Source organism: Papaver somniferum, unplaced genomic scaffold (assembly GCF_003573695.1).
Source record: "Papaver somniferum cultivar HN1 unplaced genomic scaffold, ASM357369v1 unplaced-scaffold_10, whole genome shotgun sequence".
NCBI classification, from domain to species: Eukaryota; Viridiplantae; Streptophyta; class Magnoliopsida; order Ranunculales; family Papaveraceae; genus Papaver; species Papaver somniferum.
The window spans coordinates 17,708,376-17,728,907 of record NW_020618825.1 but is presented as its reverse complement, the minus strand read 5'-3'; the positions used below and the strand labels follow the sequence as shown (position 1 = coordinate 17,728,907).

Below are 20,532 nucleotides of genomic sequence, written 5' to 3'. Positions count from 1 at the left end.
CCTAGAACTGTCGAGGGCTGGGAAACGTCTCGACAGTCCGTAATCTTAAATAGTTTCTCAGGGCTTGCAATCCCCAAATTGCTTTTCTTTATGAAACTCTCCTGAATGAGGTAAAATCAACCAATCTTTTTTCTTCATTAGATTTAACTACAATTTTATTCCTGCAATTGGTAGAAGTGGAGGTCTGGTTATTCTGTGGAATGATTCTGTTAATCTAGAAATTCTCAGTTCCAATACAAATGTTATTCACTGCCGTATTCATAACCTATTAGAGAGTGATTGGGATTTATTCTGTGTATATGTCCCTCTTAGTAGTCAGAAAAGAAATGAATTTTGGCACAATTTCTCCCTATTCACTGCTCAGATTCAGAATCCTTGGTGTATGGTGGGTGATCTAAATGGTATCTGCTCCAGTTCAGAAAAGCATGGTGGTAGTCAAAAGTTTAATTCTGCTAACAATGGTTTTAAGGATTTCATCCAAGATAGAAGTTTGGTTGATTTGGGTTATATTGGCCCAGCTTTTACTTGGTCGAATGGGGCTACCTTATCAGAGCCTATATATGAGAAGCTAGACAGAGCTATGTGCACTACAAATTGGATCCTCATGTTCAAAGATACTGAGGTTCTTCATCTACCTAGAATTAGTAGTGACCATAATACTCATAGGGAAAATCAACGCAAGAGAAAGCTTTCGAACAAAATTGAGTATTTCTGGATGGAGCACCCAGAATTCAAAGATGTGGTGATTGATGCTTGGTCCACTCAGTAGGTGAATATTGTTGGTAAACTGGATGCAGTTGGTAAAGCTTTAAACAAGTGGAGAAGGAAATCCTTTGGGAACATCTTCCAGCCATGGAACACGCTAAGGCTGAACTTCTCAACATCCAAAAAGAATCTCACTTGAGAGACATCAAAGAGGATGAGAAAAAAATGTGTGATAAGATTGAGTCTTTCCATCAATTACAATACAAATATTATGAGCAAAGGAGTAAAGTGAACTGGATCCCCAATGTTGATAAAAACACGCATATTTTTCATCTTGCTGCAACTCAAAGAAGAAGGAAAAATCAGATTGCATCTCTACAACAAACTGATGGAAGCTGGCTCACAAATGCTGATGGTGTAGTGGCTTATCTGGTTGATCACTTCTCTAATCTATTCAAGCGAGACCCTAACGAAGATAACATCACTATCCAGTTCCAATCTCCAATCAAACTAGATGCTGCCAACAATGATCTGCTTGCTCAAACTCCCACAACTGAAGAGATTTGGAATGTGCTAAACATAATGAAGAATCTCAAAGCTCCGGGGCCTGATGGGATGCCGTCTGTTTTCTTTAAACGCTGTTGGGACCATATTGGAGAAGAAGTTGCTCAAAATATCAAAACTTGCTTTGCTTCTGCGTCGCTTCCCCGAGGACTTAATCATACTAATATTTGCTTGATCCCAAAGGTAAAAAACCCCTCTCTGCCTGCTGATTTTAGGCCCATTGCCCTCACTAATGTCATCTACAAGGTTATTACTAAGATTATTGCACAAAGACTGAGAATTCATCTAAATAATCTAGTAGATAATGCACAGCCAGCCTTCATACCTGAAAGAATGATTATTGACAATATTGTAGCTGCAAAAGAGATATTTCATACAATGTCAAATTCTTCTTCTATAATAGGTTCTTTTGCACTTAAAATTGACATCAGTAAAGCTTATGATAAAGTGAGTTGGAGATTTTTAAGCCACTGCTTGAGAGTTTTTGGTATTATCGGCAAGACCCATGATCTCATTATGAACTGTGTTTCGACCGCCTCTTTTTCGCTTATTATTAATGGCCAAGCTGAGGGTTATTTCACCAGTGAAAGAGGTCTTCGTCAGGGCTTCCCTCTATCTACGTACCTATACATTCTTTGCGCTCAAGGTCTTTCGTGGCTCGTGCGAACTATGGAGAATAATTCTCTTTACAACGGGTACAAGAATTGTAGAAATGCTCCTTCAGTGTCCCATTTAATGTTCGTTGATGATCTCATTCTATTTGGGAACCTTGATGAAATGACCATCGACACGCTACAAAGTATTCTTGATATATATGCTGCCTGGTCAGGTCAATGTGCAAACATGCAGAAGTCGTCAATTCACTTCAGCAAAGGAGTCAGACCCAACAGAAGAACTGACATTGCTAACAGGCTAGTGGTGAAACATATGCAGATTAACGACAAATATCTTGGCCATCAGCTTCTAAAGTCATCCTACAAAATTGATTCCCATGATTTTCTTAATAATAAATTCGACACTAAGCTGGCAGGTTGGAAGCGAATTCATTTAACCTATGCAGGCAGAACCATCATGATCAAGCATGTCCTTGGGATCATACCTCCGTACTATATGGCGACATCCCTGATACCTAAGAAGGTGCTGGAAAGACTTACCAGAACTATGAGAAACTTCTGGTGGGGCCATGCTAGAGAGGTAAGGAAAACCCACTTTATCAACTGGAAACAATTTGAAAAAGCAAAAGATGTAGGTGGGTTAGGAATTAGAACTCTGCAACACTTAAATAGAGCCATGATTGCTAAACTTTTCTGGAAATTCCTAGAAAATGATGATTGTCTGTGGTGTCAGCTTATGAGGGTTAAATATCTCCAAAAAGACAACTTCTGGGAAATGACGAAACCCCAAAAATGTTCCTCTACATGGTCTGCTATGTTATGTTGCAGAAGTGAGATGAAGGAAGGGTGTTGCTGGGCAGTTGGTAATGGAGAGAAGATACATATCAAGAATGACCCTTGGATTCCGAAACTTCATAACAGGAGGCCTATCCCCAATTTGCTTTCAACAGAGCAGCCTGTTTTAGTTAGTGAACTTATCCTACAGAACCCTCCAAGGTGGGATATAAAAAAACTCCAGCTATGCTTCCAGTCGCATGAAGTCGAGACTATATTGGATATCCACTTACCTAACATCAGCGAAGAAGGGACTGAGGATAAATTACTTTGGCTTCACCATCCTAATGGGGTCTTTACAGCAAAATCCTTCATCAAAACTTTAAATGACAGAGCTCCTTCTTCTTCTCATTATGGTAATATTGAACATATACCTTGGAAGAAATTCTGGCAGGTAAAAATTCTGGCACCTAATCTTCAAATATTTGCTTGGAGAATTCTTAATAATGGTATTGCAGTTGGTAGCAGGATGATGACATACTGCAAAGATATTAATACGGAGTGCAGGATGTGTAATGGTGCTGTTGAAACTTTGGAACACTTGTTCCTATACTTCCCCTGTATCTCAAGTTCTTCTTTTTGCTTCTCACCTGACTCTCAGAATTGATGCAATCCTAAATCTTTCAGTTCACCACTATATCAAGAGTTGGTTATTAGAAGGTGGAAACTACTCAAAGTTAAAAATGGGGATTTGTCTGTTCTGGAGTATATGGAAGACCAGGAATAACATAGTCTTCAACAAAGGCACTGTGCATATTCAGAAAATGCTTCAAGAGGCTTATTACTGGTTCCACCGTGATACCAACATTCAAGACGATACCACTTTGCCTTCTGAACAAGACTTACTAGACTCTGCCAAGACTGTTTGGTCTCCTCCCACTCAGTCAAAAATGAAAATAAATTTTGATGGTGCTGCTGGAATTAGAGGGTTCGCCTGCGCGGCAGTGGCAAGGAACTACAATTGTGAGTTTAATGGGTGTCAGACACAATTATTCGCATTCAGCACCCCTGTAGAAGCTGAAGCTCATGGTGCTTTGATGGGAATTGAGCTTGCCATCAGCAAGGCTATAAGGCACATTATCATTGAAGGTGATTCACTCACTATGATCAGTTCTCTCAGGTACAATAATTTCCCAGTCCCTTGGCGTATTAAGAATACTATTGGAAAAATCAAAGACAAGTTAGGAACTTTACGTCTGTTGATTTTAACTTTATCAAAAAGAAAGCCAATTTCATGGCTCACTCCTTAGCAGCTTATGCTGTTTGGAACCAACTGTCTAATCAGTGGTTAACCTCTCCTCCTTCCTGTATTACTCGCTTGTTTAGTGAGGATTCTTCTCCTTACTTTGTGTTTTTTTGTTGATTTTTGTTTGTTAACTTTCAAAAAAAAACAAAAAAAATTACTCATCCCACAAAAAAAAAAGCTAGAAACAAATCCATACAGAAAAGTACTTCAGCCTTTAAGTACTAGCTATGCAGCATGCGGAACGTAGAAATGTGCAATTGATTGGAATGATGGTGGGACACATAGCAGACTGACTTCTAATAATTTTGCAGATCTTATCATAGACACCTAACAACAATTTGAAAAGATCCGAAATATGCAATGTTTAGTATATCCATAGTCTTAAAGATACCGGGAAAACATTATAAAAGAATATAAAAACTGATTTCCACATGAGTAGGATCTTAAAGAAATGGTCAAATTTATCTAGTCTAGGTAAGACTATTTGAGCATGGCAGCTGTCATTTAGTTTGTTTCCCAGTTGGGTTGCAGACACAAATCGGCAGCCAGGTACGTTCTGGCATACCCTGCCCAACTGGTTTCCAAGTCTAATTTTTTTTTCTTTTAGGTTTTGGGCTTTCAAACCCATTTTTCCTTTTTTTTGCACCCCTAGTTGGATTTTGCTTCCCCTTCGTGAGGTCATGCACGCGCCCTAGCTTTATGATGCCGTTTCTGGATTTCCAAGTATTGATGTGTTTATGTTAGACTAGGAAACCCATCTATTTTCAGCAAGATATATTTTAGGGCTTTCTTTTTTAAATAGTAAATCCTGTCGTACCGACTTGAGAATCTTCTCCCGCTCCTGATCAAATGGCATCGACATCTAGGGTTTTCAAGAGGATGTTCTCTATTGGTAGGAATTTGAGCCAGGCGGGTCGTGCTTCCATTGTGAAGAAGGAGGTGTTTGTGAAAATCGAACAACCAAAAGAACCAAAACTTCAGGAAACAATCGTTCTGAATTTTCTACAAGGCTTTCTCGACCCCAAAAAAATTCTGGTAGGTTTTGTGATTGGTTTCTTATGGCACCAATGTCACGACTATCTTCAGCGTCAGCACGCTAGGCCGCAGTTAAGGTTAAAGGAGATTTGGGAGGCTTCAGAAAGGAAGGATGAAAAGTCGGACGTTGGAGGAAGAATTTAGTTCCACTTTCTAATGACCTTCTAGTAAGGTTCCTGAAACTTATTTCCTTTTTTGTGTAAGGTTTTTGTCTTTGTTGGAAATACCATATGGTCCTAGGAATGATATACTGGAGAGAATCTAGTCAAGTGGACTGAATTAATTGTCTGTTTGGTCCTTTTTAATAAAATATATTATAGTTTGGTCCTAAAAATTATGATTTGGTACTAGGATGACGTCATGGATGATGTAATTTTCAAATGGTAGTGGCAGAAATACCCTTTTAATGGGGACCATATATATACTCATGATTAGGAGAGAAGAAAATAATTTTCAGATTTATTTTCTCTTACCTCCTGTTTTTTTTTCTAGATCTACTTTTTTTTTCTTCTTCTTCTTCTTTTTTCTTTTTTCTTCTGCTACTGTTTACGATGGTGTGTTAAGATGAAGATGATGATGAAACGATGAAGATTTGTATGTTTTTTCTTTGTGTTTTTTGTTGTTTGCTTTTGAAGATGGTGGAGATGATGAAGACGATTTTTTAATGAATTTTTCTTGATTTTTTTGTCTCTGCTGCTGCTGATGATGAAGAAGATGAAAATGATGAAGACGGCGATGATTTTTCGTTTTTTCGTCATTTTTTCCTGCTGCTGCTTTTGAAGATGATGAAAAAGATGAAGCTCTGTTATTGTTGCTGATGTCAAAGAAGATGAAGATTGAAAAGAAGATGATAAAGAAAATTTTCGATGTTGCTGCTGCTGTTGAATGGCGAAGAATTTATTTCTACTGCTGTTAAAGACGATGAAGATGATGATGCTGCAGTTCATTCCATAAATGAAGTCTGTTTTTTTTTTTGGTTTTTATATGGAGTTCATTTCAGGAATGAGGTCTGTATTTTTAGGTTTTTATATGGAGTTCATTTGTGGAATGAAGTCTGATTTGTATAGGTAGTTCATTTCTGGAATGAAGTCTGATTTGTATAGGTTTTATATGGAGTTCATTTCTGGAATGAAGTCTGATTTGTATAGGTTTTATATGGAGTTCATTTCTGGAGTGAAGTCTGTTTTTTTAGATTTTTATATGGAGTTCATTTCTGGAATGAAGTCTGATTTGTATAGGTTTTTATCAGGAGTTCATTTCTGGAATGAAGTCTGTTTTATAGTATATAATGAAGTGTACAGTTTTCATCAGATAGAATGAACTGCTACAAAAAAATAAGTTGAAATTAACACAGAAGGATGCTTTGGTCCATTTAATATTTTTAAATAATTATGGACCAAACAATAAAAGCGTTTTCTCAAAGGACCAAACAGACATGGGCCCACCTAACAAAAAGGACCATACGATATTTTTCCCTTTTGCTTTGATGAAAATCTGAGTTTGCTTAGATAATTGAGCTCTCTAATGAATATACGTTTTTTCTATTATTATCATAGATATATATGTCTTCTATCAATGTGATGAGCTTGAACTCCTACCTGCAAGAAGAAGTTACAAAATGTTGGATTTGACCTATTTTGTTTGGAATCTTTCTGCATTTTCAAGCCAAAGAGGACTTTGGGTGCTTGACTTAGCCGAGTCCATAAAAGACTGCAGCCACAGAATAATCGGCTAAAACGATGAACTTCATTAACAAAGAAAAGTAGTGCTAAGTACTGCTGCCAAGTATATAATCTAACTATAATTGAACACAAGACAAGGCTACTTACTTTTTTATACATAAATACACAGGCTTATTTATGTACATAAACACACAAGCCTGTAAGCCACACACTGATCATAGAACTTCTGTTTGTTTTTTCCAGCTAGGCTAAGCTATATCGATGGATCTAACATTTCTGGGCTTGTCCCGATCAGACACATGTTCTGGAACATAAACAGTCAGTACTCCGTGTTCCATGCTACATTTGATATCATCAACTTTAGCATTCTCCGGTAACCGAAATCTCCTCGTGAAATTACCGCGGCGCCTTTCGTATCGAAGCCACTTATCTGTCTCATTTTGTTCTTCTTCTTTTTTATGTTCACCACTAATTTGAAGCACGTTCCCGTCTTCTATTTGTACTTTCACTTCTTCTTTCCTCAGTCCTGAAGGATAATGAGTTCCAAAATCCATTAATTCTTGTTAGTATAGATCGTATCAACATGCACCCTGGTGATAGTAATGCACATAACCCTATTGTGCATCCTACTGCTTCTATTTCCACACTTTCCATGTCTCTATAAAACGTAAATCACATAAAATGACTTCAAATTGTAATCACATTTTAAATCACATAAAATGTCTCTATTCACCACAGATTTGCAGATGGAGTGCAAAGAGTTTTAGCTCGAGTGCTCAATGAGAAACGAAAAAAGAAGAAACAAATAATACCAGGAAGATCAGCACGAAAGATGTGAGCGTTGTCTGTTTCACGCCAGTCTACGTTTGTTCTTGCGATGACGGAAGCAGCGTCATCACCGCCGCCGAGTCTTCTGGAGGCATCCAATTGTCTTCTACCTCCCCAATCGAACGGGTCCCAAATATCACTGGAAAATGGTGAGCTGAAGTAGTCGTGAACACCACCACCACCCCCACCGCCAAGCCAGGGTCCCAACGAGCTCATTTCCACCTTGCCTGCAAATCCTAGTTAGTATTAACCCTGATGCACTCTTTAACACCTTCTAATCTTCAACTTATATAATCAGGGGGAATACCTGAATAGGCATGCACGTGGTAATGTAGTTGAGAGTTTGGATGCCACTTATGATTAAGCTTTTGACGCGTATAATTTTGATGCAAGTTTTGCTCTTTGGTGCATGCAATGGCAACTGACACTCCTCTTGGTTTAGTGGTATGCCACGCCACTGTGCTTTCACAACCACAAGAGTTTTTGGAAAGTTGCGCGTTTCTTGTCCTACGTCTGATGGCTAACGTGATGGAAGTCTGGTATCCATGTGATTAGAGTATCACCATGTCGGTAAAAAAATGCCAAATATAGACATTTCGTACGAGCTATATTAGGCAGTACAAGGGTTCATGGAAAATCGCCAGTTGGCTTATTTTGCAGTCTGGCTGCATGCAGCCATACCTCAAACAGGATAGGTAGTGGCACGGGACCTTATAGGAATTTTTGATGCTGTTGCTTGGTTCAAGTATCAATGTGTTTATGTTTAGACATAAGAAACTTACAAAGGCTTTTAGGGTTTCGGATTTTTAAATTTTGCATATCAAAGAAGGTAAGATAAACTCGGGTATACATAGCTACCGACTGAAGAACCCTCCTCGCACATCTGAAAACTGGCGTCGACATCTAGGGTTATCAAGAGAATGTTCTCGTCTTCTGCTTGGAAATTGAGCGAGGTGGATCGAGCTTCCATAGAAAGGGAGTTGCTTATGAGAATCGAACTAGCAAAACAAAAAAAATCGTGAGGAAAACGTCAAGAGTGTTCTAGCGGGTGTAGTAGTTGTTATACCTATCGCTTATGGATGTCACAAATATCTTGAGCGCCGGCATCTTATACCGCGCTATTTAGGTTAGGGAGAAGTCGAAGGCTATATATGAAGGAAGGATGAAAGAGTCAGAGACGCTACAAAGAAGAAAATGAAAAGGAAAAATGCAAGTAGGAGAAGTTGATGGTTGCAAAAAGTGGGACGGCCGCAAGTCACACTAATTAGTTCGATGCTTTCTGAAACTATAGTTCAAATATGTGCCAAAGGTATGGTTGCATCTTCTTTGTATTCCTTACTTTAAACATAAGGATTTCATGAATTTACTCTTCTGTGGACCTTATTCCATGATGTTATGCCACCCAAAAGACCATCTTCCAAACAACTCTAGGGAAATTGTCAAATTCATCTTTTTGGTCATACATGCAGTCATGCACCAATTCAAGTCAGACCTAGACTGACAAATGATAACTTCTTGGAAAAATCACATATATAGGAAGATGTAATGTCAAGTAACCCACCAAAAATACTGGCTCATTTTATTTGAGATTTAACCCTCACAATGTAATTGTCAAATTCACCGTTTTGGTTATTACTGCATCAACTAAACTTGGAACCGGACAGATGATGTCAATTTTAGAAAACTTGTGATCTATAGAAAAAAGAGCAGTCCCGAAATGTATCCATAGTCTAACAACCTGCAGTTAGTAAGTCTTAGACAACCTATCTTTGTAAGCTCGTTTTCAAGCTTATTAAGATGCATGGACATTAATGCCTGGTGGGAAGTTGCCACGTTGTCTTCGTCTTCTTCGGCTCTTGGGTTAGTCTTGTTTGGTTTGAGGTTGCTTAACTTTGGCTCTATTGTTTTTTTTTTTTTTTTTGGTTGGTTGGTTTTCATTTTATTCAATACTTCATGCGTTCAATACTTCTATCATTCGGTTCATAATTCTTAATTTATTGACAAACAAATAAAGATAAATAAATAAGCAACTGTTATATAGATGCCATTGACATATGCCACGAAAATTCCACATCAAGAAAACCGACCGGTAAATTCTTGGCTGCAACTACATATTGTCTACTGATGATGATGTGTGTAATGGGGAGTAGTAGAGTATGTCTCGGTTATTTAGAGGCTGCAATGGTCTTGCATTATTCTCGTTGCCCTGCAACATAATAATATTCATTAATCAATCGTGATGCTACTAATTTGATTGATGTTAATCTAAGAACTGTATTTGCACAAACGTGACAAATATATTATTTTGGGAACCTTACATCATGAACGGCGTTTCTAAGTAACATTACTTGGTCTCTCCTGACAGGCATCACCTAAAATTTAACAAATTGGGATAATCAGAAACCTAGCTAGCTAACTGAAAATAAGAAATTTATCTAGCAATACTAAGAACGATATCAATCGTTTAGAAAACTTAACTAATAAATATCATTGTACCTTTTTCTTGATGGTCCAAATAACTCCGTCGTCACAAGGGGGAGTTGTGAGAGAACCCAAGTATCTGTAATATCTTCTATCACTCATGTCAATATCGTTCGGATCAATTAGACCTATGTTCACTTCGCTCGGCGCCCCAGTTCCAGATATATCCACTATGTTGTCTTCCAACTGATGAACCATCAAAGGATTAACGATTTATATACTAAGGAGTGACTTTTATTGAGTTTAGAAATGTATTTACCTTGGAAAGAAATTGGTCTTTGAAAACAGAAATGGCGTACAGAACCGCAACCACAGCTACCTTTTGAAGTTGCACATTTTTATGAACCAAATGTTGCTCCAAAGAAAACCTGATATTAAATTAATGTTCACAAAAACCTTGTTAATTGTTTCAAAATAATCTTAGCTTCCCTATGATATAGATAAATTCTCTTCCATTAATTCTACTGACAGGGTTCAGGTTTCACGGTCTAGATAAATCACCTCATTCCATTGATAGTGTGCTCGGAAGGTGAGTGCCAATGGATATTATCAAGCACATAGGTAATATTGTTTATTTGAATAGATCCAGCATTTCCTGCAACAACCCACTGAAGCTGCATACATCGATCTGTAAAGCATAAACATATTTTTGTACATACCATTCTTTATTTAAAAATCTAGATAGTAGTTTAACTACTTACCCTGATACGATAGCCTATATTTTCTAGGATTCCAGATGCTGGTGTATAATTTGTCTGCAAATCACCCAACTCTGGTGCATCTCGCATCTTGCTAAAAGCTAAATCTATCGGAGATTGTTCGGTTCCAGTCTTACATGTTGCCCATTCTGCACGAAGATCTCCCCAGTTCTTTGGTCCGTTTTGGCTCCCTATTACATAGCTAAAATCTTCCTGGTTCTCTGCATGCAGGCACAGTAGTTGATTATAAATTAGACAAATTTCGTGCGATGTTTACTTTACGTAAGAACTTATAACACAGTTGCTTACCAACTTGTAACCAAGAAGATGTTGGCCTTGATGAGTTAAAACAAGAACGGCCGTAAGGAGATATGTATAAACCAAGTTTATTGGTTTGCTTACAAAATTCTTCATGTTTCAAAAAAAAAAAATCCGTGAAAGAGAAGTTGAACCCTTTGGTTATAGATAATATGAAATCGAGTAATCTTCTGTATTTATTGGGAATTCAGCATGAGGTCTTTGAGGAGCATATAGAAAATAGTCATCAACAATGAATATAATTACGATTTTTAAAATATGGACAGGAAATACGTACATCAGCTCGTGAACTGCATATATAATTTAAAATGGACCGACAAAACCTGATTCTAGCTGGATTATGCAGAGCAATCCAAATGATACCCAGTGAAGTAAACGTGATGCAAAATCATCCAGTCTGAAATTCCGGTCAGTTTCCTAAAAGTGATTTGGTTGGGCAAACATCATATATATAAATCATTTAAGTGTTGTTTAGTGGTCTTCTCCACAACACGAGAATGAGACGCTAGTTTGACAATGGAATCGTTGATGTAAGGTTGATCATTTATACTGTCCTGTATCCAACTCAGTTATGAAGAATTGACCAAAATAACGTGATAGTACTACGTGTTGGAGAAAACCATTTTTTTATGGTCATGGTAGGAATTGATCGTTAGAAACCTAACTCATTTTCACTGGATGTCTAGAAGAGATTGCTTTAGGAGTGTTCCTTTGGATGTCTGCAACAGATTGCTTCGACTGTAATTATATTACTTTTTTTTCTTTACCAATGGTATTACTTAGGGAGCTGATTACATATTGAAAAATAATGCGAGCCTGCTAGGTTGTAATTTCATAAGGCCCTCCTGTTAAGGAAATAGCCAAATCCTTTGATACGTGTAGAGAACAGGTAACGTCAGAGACGCCTGCCGCCGAAAGAGATAACCTGAAAAACACTTGGATAGAGTTCGTGCACCTTTAAAAAATAAAATGCAGCCACAGAACAGCCAAAGGGACTAAAACGATAAAACTTCATTAACAAAGCAAAGTACGACTAACATATCTACATGAGACGACCAAGCAAACTACGCAGCCAAGTACATAATTTACCTTATTCATAGACAGCCATTTATTCTTTTCATTGTTTGGAGGCTCATACACGTCTTGTTCACAGATTTGTACACACAGTTCCGTACAGAAACTCAGGCAGGTCTACCGAAAGAAAAAAAAAAGGCTCACTTATGTACATAGACACACAGGCTAGTTGTACATCACAAACTGATCATATAGGACATTGGCTTTCTTTCCAGCTAGGCTAAGCTAAGCTATATCGATGGACCTAACATTTCTAGGCTTGTCCTGATCAGACACATGTTTTGGAACACAAACAGTCAACACCCCGTTCTCCAAGCTACATTTGACATCATCCACTTTGGCATTCTCCGGCAACCGGAACCTCCTCGAAAAACTACCACGGCGCCTTTCGTATCGATGCCATTTATCTCTCTCATGTTGTTCTTCTTCTTTTGTATGTTCACCACTAATGTGAAGCACGTTCCCATCTTCTATTTGTGCTTTCACTTCTTCTTTCCTCACTCCTGAAAGATAACGAGTTCCATATTCCATTAATTCTTGTGAGTATAGACTGTATTAACATACACCCTGGTGACAGTAATGCACATAACCCTATTGTGCATCCTACTGCTTCTATTTCCACTCTTTCCATGTCTCTATAAAACGTAAATCACATAACATCACTTCAAACCGTAATCTAAATCTACACAAAAAGCGATTTCAACTTCATCACACATTTGTAGACGTTTGCAAATGAGAAAAAAATAAAAATTAATTATAATAATACCAGGAAGATCAGCACGAAAGATGTGAGCGTTGTCTGTTTCTCGCCAGTCTACGTTTGTTCTTGCGATGACGAAAGCAGGATCATCACTGGTGCCACCACCGCCACGTCTTCTCAACGTATCCCATTGCCTTGTACCACCGAAATCGAATGGGTCCCAAATGTCACTAGACCATGGTGAGCCGAAGTAGTCGAAATCACCACCACCACCGAGCCAGGGTCCTAACGAGGTCATTGTCCGCCTCGCCTGCAAATCCTAGTTATTCTATAATCCATAGACGGTCTAAGCTTCACTTATATAATAAGGAATACCCAAATATGCATGCGTACACGTGGTAATGTAGTTGAGAGTTTAAATGCCACTTGTGATTAAGCTTTTGACACGTACAATATGACAAAGTTTCGGCCTTTTTGTAAATTTCTCTCTCGGTTTAGCGTATGCGACGCCTGGCGCCACTGTCCTTTTGTAGATCCACAAACGGACGAGCCCTTTCGAGGGCCTAGGGACTAACGCCAAATGGGGCTATAAGTAACGGGCACCAGAAGGCATTTTTTATACAACTTCAATCAATCAATACAATAAAGCTTTACCTTGTGAGGAAGTTTGTTGGGCAATCCACGATTAGCAGGATGTGGTGTTATCTTGAGGAATTCTTTTAGTCTGGTTTTGGCTGTTTCGCCACTCCGATTGGCTGTGACAACTCGGTTAGGGCTGAATCTTGGAGAGCTACATATTCAGGGACGAAGGGATGTGAGTAGGGGTGTAAATAATAGCCGAAAATATTCAGTCTGCTAATATCCGTCGGAGCTTGCTGTTATTCGAAGTAGCTCAAAGTCTGTTACGATCCGTCGCGGACCGCATGGTCTGGCCTGGATTAACTTATTAGGCGGGTTCGGGCTTTACAATTAATTATGATATCCGGTCTGATGCCCGGCCTGAAAGTCTTCTTTATACCATCAATCATTTAGTATCCTCTTAAGAAGACTTAAAATTTACCATTTTATAATTGTCAATTGTGTATCTAGAAAAATAAAATATGTAGTTATTTTTACTTATAATTAACCTTTTTGAAACATTAATGATAATATATTTTCTTATTTAGAAAATTTATTATACCCTAATTAATTATTTATTGTACATAAATCTTAATACAAAAATTCTTCTATTGAATAGATAAATCTGCTTTAGTAAATCTTGATACAAAAGTTCATCTTTACTGAATCATTTTTTGAACATCAAGATTTACTACAGAGGATATTATAGAAGTTACCCGGTCCGTGTCCACGTATCTTCTGCACTTGAAGATGAACTTTTGTATATTTGATTCCTGGTCGCGATCAACGAGGTATGCTTCCACACATTCCGTGAATTGTTTTATCTTTCAGGAGTGTTTAATCCACATATTTCCTCTTTGAAATCCAGAGTCGGGACACAAGTCCAAACGGAATTCCACCTTTTGGATAATATAGAAGTACTGGCAACGATCTCTCTCGGAAGAAAAGAGACGACGTAGTGCAAAATCGGGACTGGTAAGGCACTGATTCTGTGTACACATATATCTCACTATCAGACACGTGTATATAAAAAGATACGTGGAAAGCATGCAGGCCAAAACATCAAAACATGATGCGTCACGAAACACCAAATAAACCCCGAGGAGTTATTTTATCTCATCCCCAAAAGAGAAGCTAAGATCAACGGTGGGGAGAAAGTTAGCTGACACGAACTGACAGGGGCAGAAGACACTTGTCTGACACGAGCAGACCCCTCAACTACCCGCATTAAACACTCTGAGCAGTATACGTGTCGACCAACCTGTGGAACGAGCGAGGATGCCTCTGCGGGATCAAGGGGCAAACGCAGACCTCCGCGTGATGGACGCAAGGACACAAGAAGATAAGGTTCCAACGGTCTTCAGAAATGGGTCCCACATTCTAACCTTATAAATACCCCATCTCCACCAAGAGGAAGGGGGATCGGAAAAATCAGGAAGAGAAGGAGAGAGAGAGAGAGATTGCAAGGGTAAGTTAATCACTTAGAAGAGAGAAACATGTAAACCCAAAAGTCATTCGACTATTCATGTAACCGTGAAGAACATAGTAAAACAACAAACCCCGTGGATGTAGGCCTTAGTGTCGAACCACGTAAACCTTGGTCTTATTTACATTTCAGCACTTTACATTTAGTTAGCTCCATGGATGTTTACTTATATGTTTTGTTTTCTTTAATACTTATATCCCATGCGCAAACGCCTCGCATGGAGTTGTTAGATGAGGCCATGATAAACCCGAAGGTTTTGAGCCAATGAATCAACACCAGGATATCATCATCACAATCTCTTTAGATGATAATGATTGATTGTGAGCGTTCGGACCCCCTCGCAGGTTTGTGTGCTCACAATTTGGCGCTAGAAACAGGGACTTCGTCCCGGTAAAAGATTTATCTTGTCTTGTGATTTCATTTTAAATTGGCATATGATTGCTCTGATTTATCAGCTCGGACCGTATAGATCATTCGTTAACTGTATTATGTTCAAAAACCCACCTTTTATCTTCGATAAGATTTATTGTTCTAATCCGCGGATTTACAATTTTCGTAGTTTTTATACTAAGGATCTCCTTTAATAAAACTTTAACCCGTAGATTATAACTTGCGTGTATTAATTCTCCTGGAAGATTGTATTTCGCCAGCTAACCCGCTTCACGCGGATATTCCCGTTTTTGTTGTTTGAAATAACTTATGCAGAAAGAACGTATCGTGAGTAAAGAAGGCAAGTTTCGGCGAGATTTCATTATCAACAAAAGGGCACGTGATGGAAAAGACGCAGGAAGCAGGAAAATCCAAAGCTTTGTCAAAAGAAACACCCAGGACAACCCCGATCATCACCCGAAGCAAGCAGAAAGGAGATAAAGCTAAAATGACCAATCGAAGGCAAGATACTGCGGAAATCACTTCACCTATGAACGCTAATTCAGTTGCAGCGGCGGCTCTCAGAGCAGCAGCGACAAAATACGGGGAGGCTGCGGTAGTCCCGAAGGCTGCGGAGGCTAGCAATACCTTCGCCATGAGTCAACTTAATCAACCAAGAGAAAGGATGGATGAATCCAGAACATTCCAACCCGCGCACCTTCTAACTTTTGGAATGCCACTAACAAATGATCAAAATCAAACCATACCGGCGCCTCAAGCACCGCAGAGGGGCGCTCACCCCAATTTGGAAATACCAGCAACCGAAGCTGAACCCCTGCCACCTTTAGTACAGACCGTGGAGGAGGGCGGCACCATGGCTGTAGTAGCACGCGCTGGGACTCCCAATCAGGGGTCCAACCAATCACACCGACTAATGGCTGAGCTTGAGGAACTGAGGAAGAGCCAGCAGGTTTACGCAGAAGCTGTAGCCCTGTTGGCCAGAGAAAATCAAGATTTAAAGGAGCGGATTGCTCTAAGCACGAAGACCAGCCAACAACTTGATGAAGCAAGCTCCAAAGCATCAGAGCCAAACCGAGACTGTAGAGTCGTCATAGCGGCTAATGAAGACGCGACAAGGGGACGTAGCGTATCCGACACGGATTATGACGATGGAGAGCCAGACGGTAATGAGCCGAAAAATTTAGAGCACCAACGCGCAATGGAGGAACTACGAGATGAGATGATGGCCGAGATCAGGCAATTAAAAAATAAACAAGGCGGGGGGAGGTTAGAAGAGGTCATGAGAGAAGCTAACTCCACGCCCTTAACTCATCGCTTGGCCAACACCCCTATTCCACTGAAATGCCCTGTCCCAACATTCGAATGCTATGATGGATCCAGCGACCCTGCTGCACATATTCGGTACTACAACCGTGTCTTAGCTAGATGGGGTCAGAACGACGTCGTACTCTGCAGATACTTCCTGTCAAGCCTGAAGGGATCAGCGTTATCATGGTTTGATAATCTGCCACCAAACTCCATCCACTCATACGACCAACTCGCAGAGAAATTCTTAAGAACATACATGTATAACAAGACTGTAAACACCGGAATGGATAAGCTCTTTTCACTAGCAATTGGCTACAAGGAAACCACGAGGGAGTACACTAACAGATGGCACAAGATCTGCCAAGCCATAGGGAGCGTGGATCCAGTGGTAAGCATCAATTGCTACAAATGGGGCTTAGACCGAATGAGTCCCCTATTTGTTGAAATTCATGGGAGCGTGCCCAAGACAGAGGGAGATCTTCGAATAATTATCGAAAAGCATGCTCGACTTGAAGAAATTCAACGGGAAAACCCGAGGGCATATCCGCAGAGGTCTCACCGCACCAATTCAGCGGAACAAACCAATGGGGCCAAAAGGAGTTGCTCAGGGGAGAAACCTCACGAAGATAGGAAGGAACGAAGGGATGAACGAAGAACAGGTGACCAAAAATTCGAAGATCAAGTTTACACGAAATTCAACGCTAGCTATGATCGTATCCTACGAGAGATCAAAGGGAGGGAAAACTTAGAGTGGCCATGGTCTAAGGGAAAGCAGCCCCCGAGATCCGAGAAGTCTAAAGATTACTGTGAATATCACTGTTTCAACGGACACCAGACCGAAAAGTGCAAGAACCTTAAAATAATGATCCAAAAATTAATTGATGCGGGAGAGCTCAAACATTACATACGAAAGGATGTTACCGAGGACAGATCCAAGCGAACCAAACCAGTCCAACTTCCGGAAGGAAACCGAACAATCAACACCATCTCGTGTTCCGAAGCCACAGGACCCTCACTCACAGCGCATATTGGAAAAAGGTTACGAAAGCAATTCGAAGACCGCTGCGAGTTATATAAGTTCGATGGGATAGCGGTGGACGAACACGAAGAATGGATGGAATCTCCTATCATCTTCGATGCCGAGGATATCGAAGAAGATATGGAAGACCATAACGATCCCTTGGTCCTAACACTACCAGTAGCTGGATGTAACCTCAAAAAGATCCTCATAGACGGGGGAAGCTCTGTAAACGTCCTATTCTATGATGCGTTCAAACGGATGAAGCTCCATGATGAACAGTTAATGACCTCTTATCACACCATCTACGGATTCAATGGAGCAGCCACGAAGCCCTTGGGAGACATCGTGTTGCAGGTTAACGCAGGGCCCATGAAACTGGAAACCCGATTCAGTGTGGTGGACACCCCTTCCCCCTACAACGCTATTATTGGACGAAAATGTATACATAAGCTCAAAGGAGTTGCGGCAACATACCACCAATATCTCAGATTTCCAACACCTGAGGGAATAATGGAGATCAAGGGAGATCGGATCACTACGCGAGAGTGCCAGGCCACTCAGGATCATATCAACAATGAGCAAGAAGAGCAGCGAAAAATCCGAAGAGTAAAAAATCAAGAAACCGCGAAAGAGAAGGCCGTAGACCTGTTCCTTAAGGAAACTACAGGAAAGGGCTTGACGAAAGATGGTAATGTCCAAAGCACAGAAACAAGTACCTCAAAAACCAGCGAAGGACAGAAACACGCTAAATAGCAATTAAAGAGCGTCCCAGTCCTCGGAAACACGAAGCCTGTGTTCACACCAGTAGAACCCGTAAAGGAAATCAACATAGGAACGGAAGAAGACCCGAAGATGATCAAAATCGGGACCATAATGGACGAAGGAAGAGAACATTCCTTAACCAAATTACTTAAGGAATATGCGGATGTGTTCGCCTGGAAGTTAGGAGATATGCCGGGGATTGACCCAAAAGTAATCCAACATGAACTACGCATCAAACCGGGCACGCCCCCGTTCAGGCAGAAAATACGAAAAGTGGCTCCAGAGTATCATGAGGCAGTAGAAACAGAACTTCGGAAGCTACTAGACGCAGGATTTATCAAGGAAGTCAAGTATCCTACCTGGATCTCCAACATGGTCATTGTTCCTAAGAAAAATGGAGGGGTTAGAATATGCATCGACTTTACTAATCTCAACAAGGCATGTCCAAAGGACAGCTATCCCCTACCGAGCATAGACCAGCTGGTAGAAGCAGTAGAAGGATACGAAGAACTATCATTCATGGATGGACATTCTGTCTACAACCAAGTAGCCCTGGCAGAAGAAGATCAGCCACACACAGCGTTCTATACCCCACATGGCCTTTATTGCTATACCAGAATCCCTTTCGGACTTCGAAACGCAGGGGAAACATACCAAAGGATGGTCTATGCTATCTTCAAGCCATGGATTGGAGGAACCCTAGAAGTCTACGTGGACGACATGCTCGTCAAAAGCAAGCTGCGTAAAAATCACCACCAGGACCTGAGGAATATCTTCGAAGCAATGAGACAGCATCACATGAAAGTGAATCCGGAGAAATGTACTTTCGGGGTCACCTCGGGGAAGTTTCTCGGGTATCTGGTAACAAAAAGGGGCATCGAGGTAGACCCAGCAAAGATTCAAGCCATAGTAGAGATGCCGTCCCCAAAGAATCTAAAGGAAGTGCAGAAGCTCAATGGGTCTATAGCAGCGTTGGGCATATTTATTGCACGGTCTTCGGACAAATGCAAACATTTCTTCAATATTCTCAAAAAAGGGAGCAGGTTCGAATGGACCGCTGAATGCGAGGAAGCATTCCAAAAAATCAAAGAACATCTAGCCTCAATCCCGATCCTGCAGAAGCCAGACCCTGATGAGGTTTTGGCACTGTACATAACAGCAACGGAGGACGCAGTCAGCGCGGTATTAGTCAAAACCAATACAAAGGTAGAACAGCCTATCTATTACGTCAGCAAGACCCTCAATTCTGCGGAAAGAAATTATACTAAGATTGAACAACTCATCCTCGCACTGGTATGGGCTACCCAAAAACTGAGAACCTACTTCCTAACTCACCTCGTCAGGGTACCATGCAAATCACCATTGGAAGCAGTCCTCAAAAGCACGGGAAAAGTGGGCCGAATAGCCAAATGGAACACCCATCTGGACCAATTCAACATCATTCATGAAATTCAACATTCTCAGAAGTCCCAAGTTCTGGCAGATTTCTTAGCAGACCTCCCCCTTGACAACGACGAAGAGATTAATGGAATACCAGAAGCCGAGGAAGAAATCAAGGATCCAATGGATATCCTCGAACCTGCGAGTCAAAGACAATGGGAAGTCTTTGTCGACGGATCTAAAAATAAGGAAGGAGCAGGAATAGGCATTGTCATTATCACCCCAACTGGAGAAAGGATTATACAGGCACTTAGATTAGAATTCAAAGAGCATACCAACAACATTGTTGAATACGAAGCTGTCGTACACGCCCTACGTATAATAATAGAGATGGGGGTAACCGATGTAAGGCTGACAAGTGATTCGCAGCTTGTCATACGACAAATAGGGCTCGAGTATAATGTGTACGATGACACCCTCTCAGCTTACATGGCCTTGGTCCAAACATTGGCATCACAAATCCCGAACATTAAGTTCCGGCACTTATGCAGAAGGGACCTCAGGCACGCGGATGCCCTAGCATATATATCATCCATGCTGAGGGATAAAAATGCCGAAGCTATTAAAATAGCAAGGGTATACGAGCCTTCGATTGCATCTCAATTCTCCTTCGCTACCAATCAAGATACGGTGGAAGAAAATATCGAAGACCAGGTAGGAGAAGACATCCATAATGACTTTGACGAAGAGGATATCCTGTCAAGAGCAAATCAAGACGAAGACTTCAG

The 20,532-nt window shown here is 40.3% G+C and overlaps 5 protein-coding genes across 5 annotated transcripts; 2 read left to right on the top strand and 3 right to left on the bottom strand.

Annotated features, from left to right (window-relative positions):
• Nucleotides 1–105: 105 nt before the first annotated feature.
• LOC113326483 lies at nucleotides 106–769 on the top strand. The gene is made up of 2 exons (XM_026574206.1): nucleotides 106–110; nucleotides 175–769. The coding sequence occupies exons 1-2, from the start codon at nucleotides 106–108 to the stop codon at nucleotides 767–769; spliced, it is 600 nt and encodes a 199-aa protein (XP_026429991.1).
• A 2,631-nt stretch (nucleotides 770–3,400) lies between these two features.
• Nucleotides 3,401–3,967, top strand: LOC113326481. Its single transcript, XM_026574204.1, has one exon. It carries the CDS (start codon nucleotides 3,401–3,403, stop codon nucleotides 3,965–3,967), a length of 567 nt encoding a protein of 188 aa, XP_026429989.1.
• A 2,961-nt stretch (nucleotides 3,968–6,928) lies between these two features.
• On the bottom strand, nucleotides 6,929–7,724 carry LOC113326480 (16.9 kDa class I heat shock protein 2-like). The gene is made up of 2 exons (XM_026574203.1): nucleotides 7,493–7,724; nucleotides 6,929–7,206 (listed from the first exon to the last, which is right to left on the bottom strand). The coding sequence occupies exons 1-2, from the start codon at nucleotides 7,722–7,724 to the stop codon at nucleotides 6,929–6,931; spliced, it is 510 nt and encodes a 169-aa protein (XP_026429988.1).
• A 1,891-nt stretch (nucleotides 7,725–9,615) lies between these two features.
• LOC113326479 (alpha carbonic anhydrase 7-like) lies at nucleotides 9,616–11,101 on the bottom strand. Its single transcript, XM_026574202.1, has 7 exons — nucleotides 11,008–11,101; nucleotides 10,691–10,908; nucleotides 10,491–10,603; nucleotides 10,249–10,357; nucleotides 10,005–10,175; nucleotides 9,827–9,880; nucleotides 9,616–9,714 (listed from the first exon to the last, which is right to left on the bottom strand). Exons 1-7 carry the CDS (start codon nucleotides 11,099–11,101, stop codon nucleotides 9,616–9,618), a joined length of 858 nt encoding a protein of 285 aa, XP_026429987.1.
• Nucleotides 11,102–12,304: 1,203 nt separating this feature from the next.
• LOC113326105 (18.1 kDa class I heat shock protein-like) lies at nucleotides 12,305–16,197 on the bottom strand (the record flags this gene model as incomplete). Its single annotated transcript, XM_026573902.1, has 3 exons — nucleotides 12,305–12,582; nucleotides 12,846–12,931; nucleotides 16,181–16,197. Coding segments are annotated over 3 exons (381 nt in total), but the record flags the coding sequence as incomplete, so codon positions are not given.
• Between the last annotated feature and the right edge of the window lie 4,335 nt (nucleotides 16,198–20,532).

Coding starts and splice junctions, on each gene's coding strand:
- LOC113326480 (XM_026574203.1), bottom strand. CDS start 7,724: ATGAGCTCGTTGGGACCCTGGCTTGGCGGTGGGGGTGGTGGTGGTGTT. Junction 7,207..7,492: donor CTTTCGTGCTGATCTTCCTG/GTATTATTTGTT, acceptor ATTATCCTTCAG/GACTGAGGAAAGAAGAAGTG.
- LOC113326481 (XM_026574204.1), top strand. CDS start 3,401: ATGGGGATTTGTCTGTTCTGGAGTATATGGAAGACCAGGAATAACATA.
- LOC113326479 (XM_026574202.1), bottom strand. CDS start 11,101: ATGAAGAATTTTGTAAGCAAACCAATAAACTTGGTTTATACATATCTC. Junction 10,909..11,007: donor TCAAGGCCAACATCTTCTTG/GTTACAAGTTGG, acceptor GCCTGCATGCAG/AGAACCAGGAAGATTTTAGC. Junction 10,176..10,248: donor AAGACCAATTTCTTTCCAAG/GTAAATACATTT, acceptor ATGGTTCATCAG/TTGGAAGACAACATAGTGGA.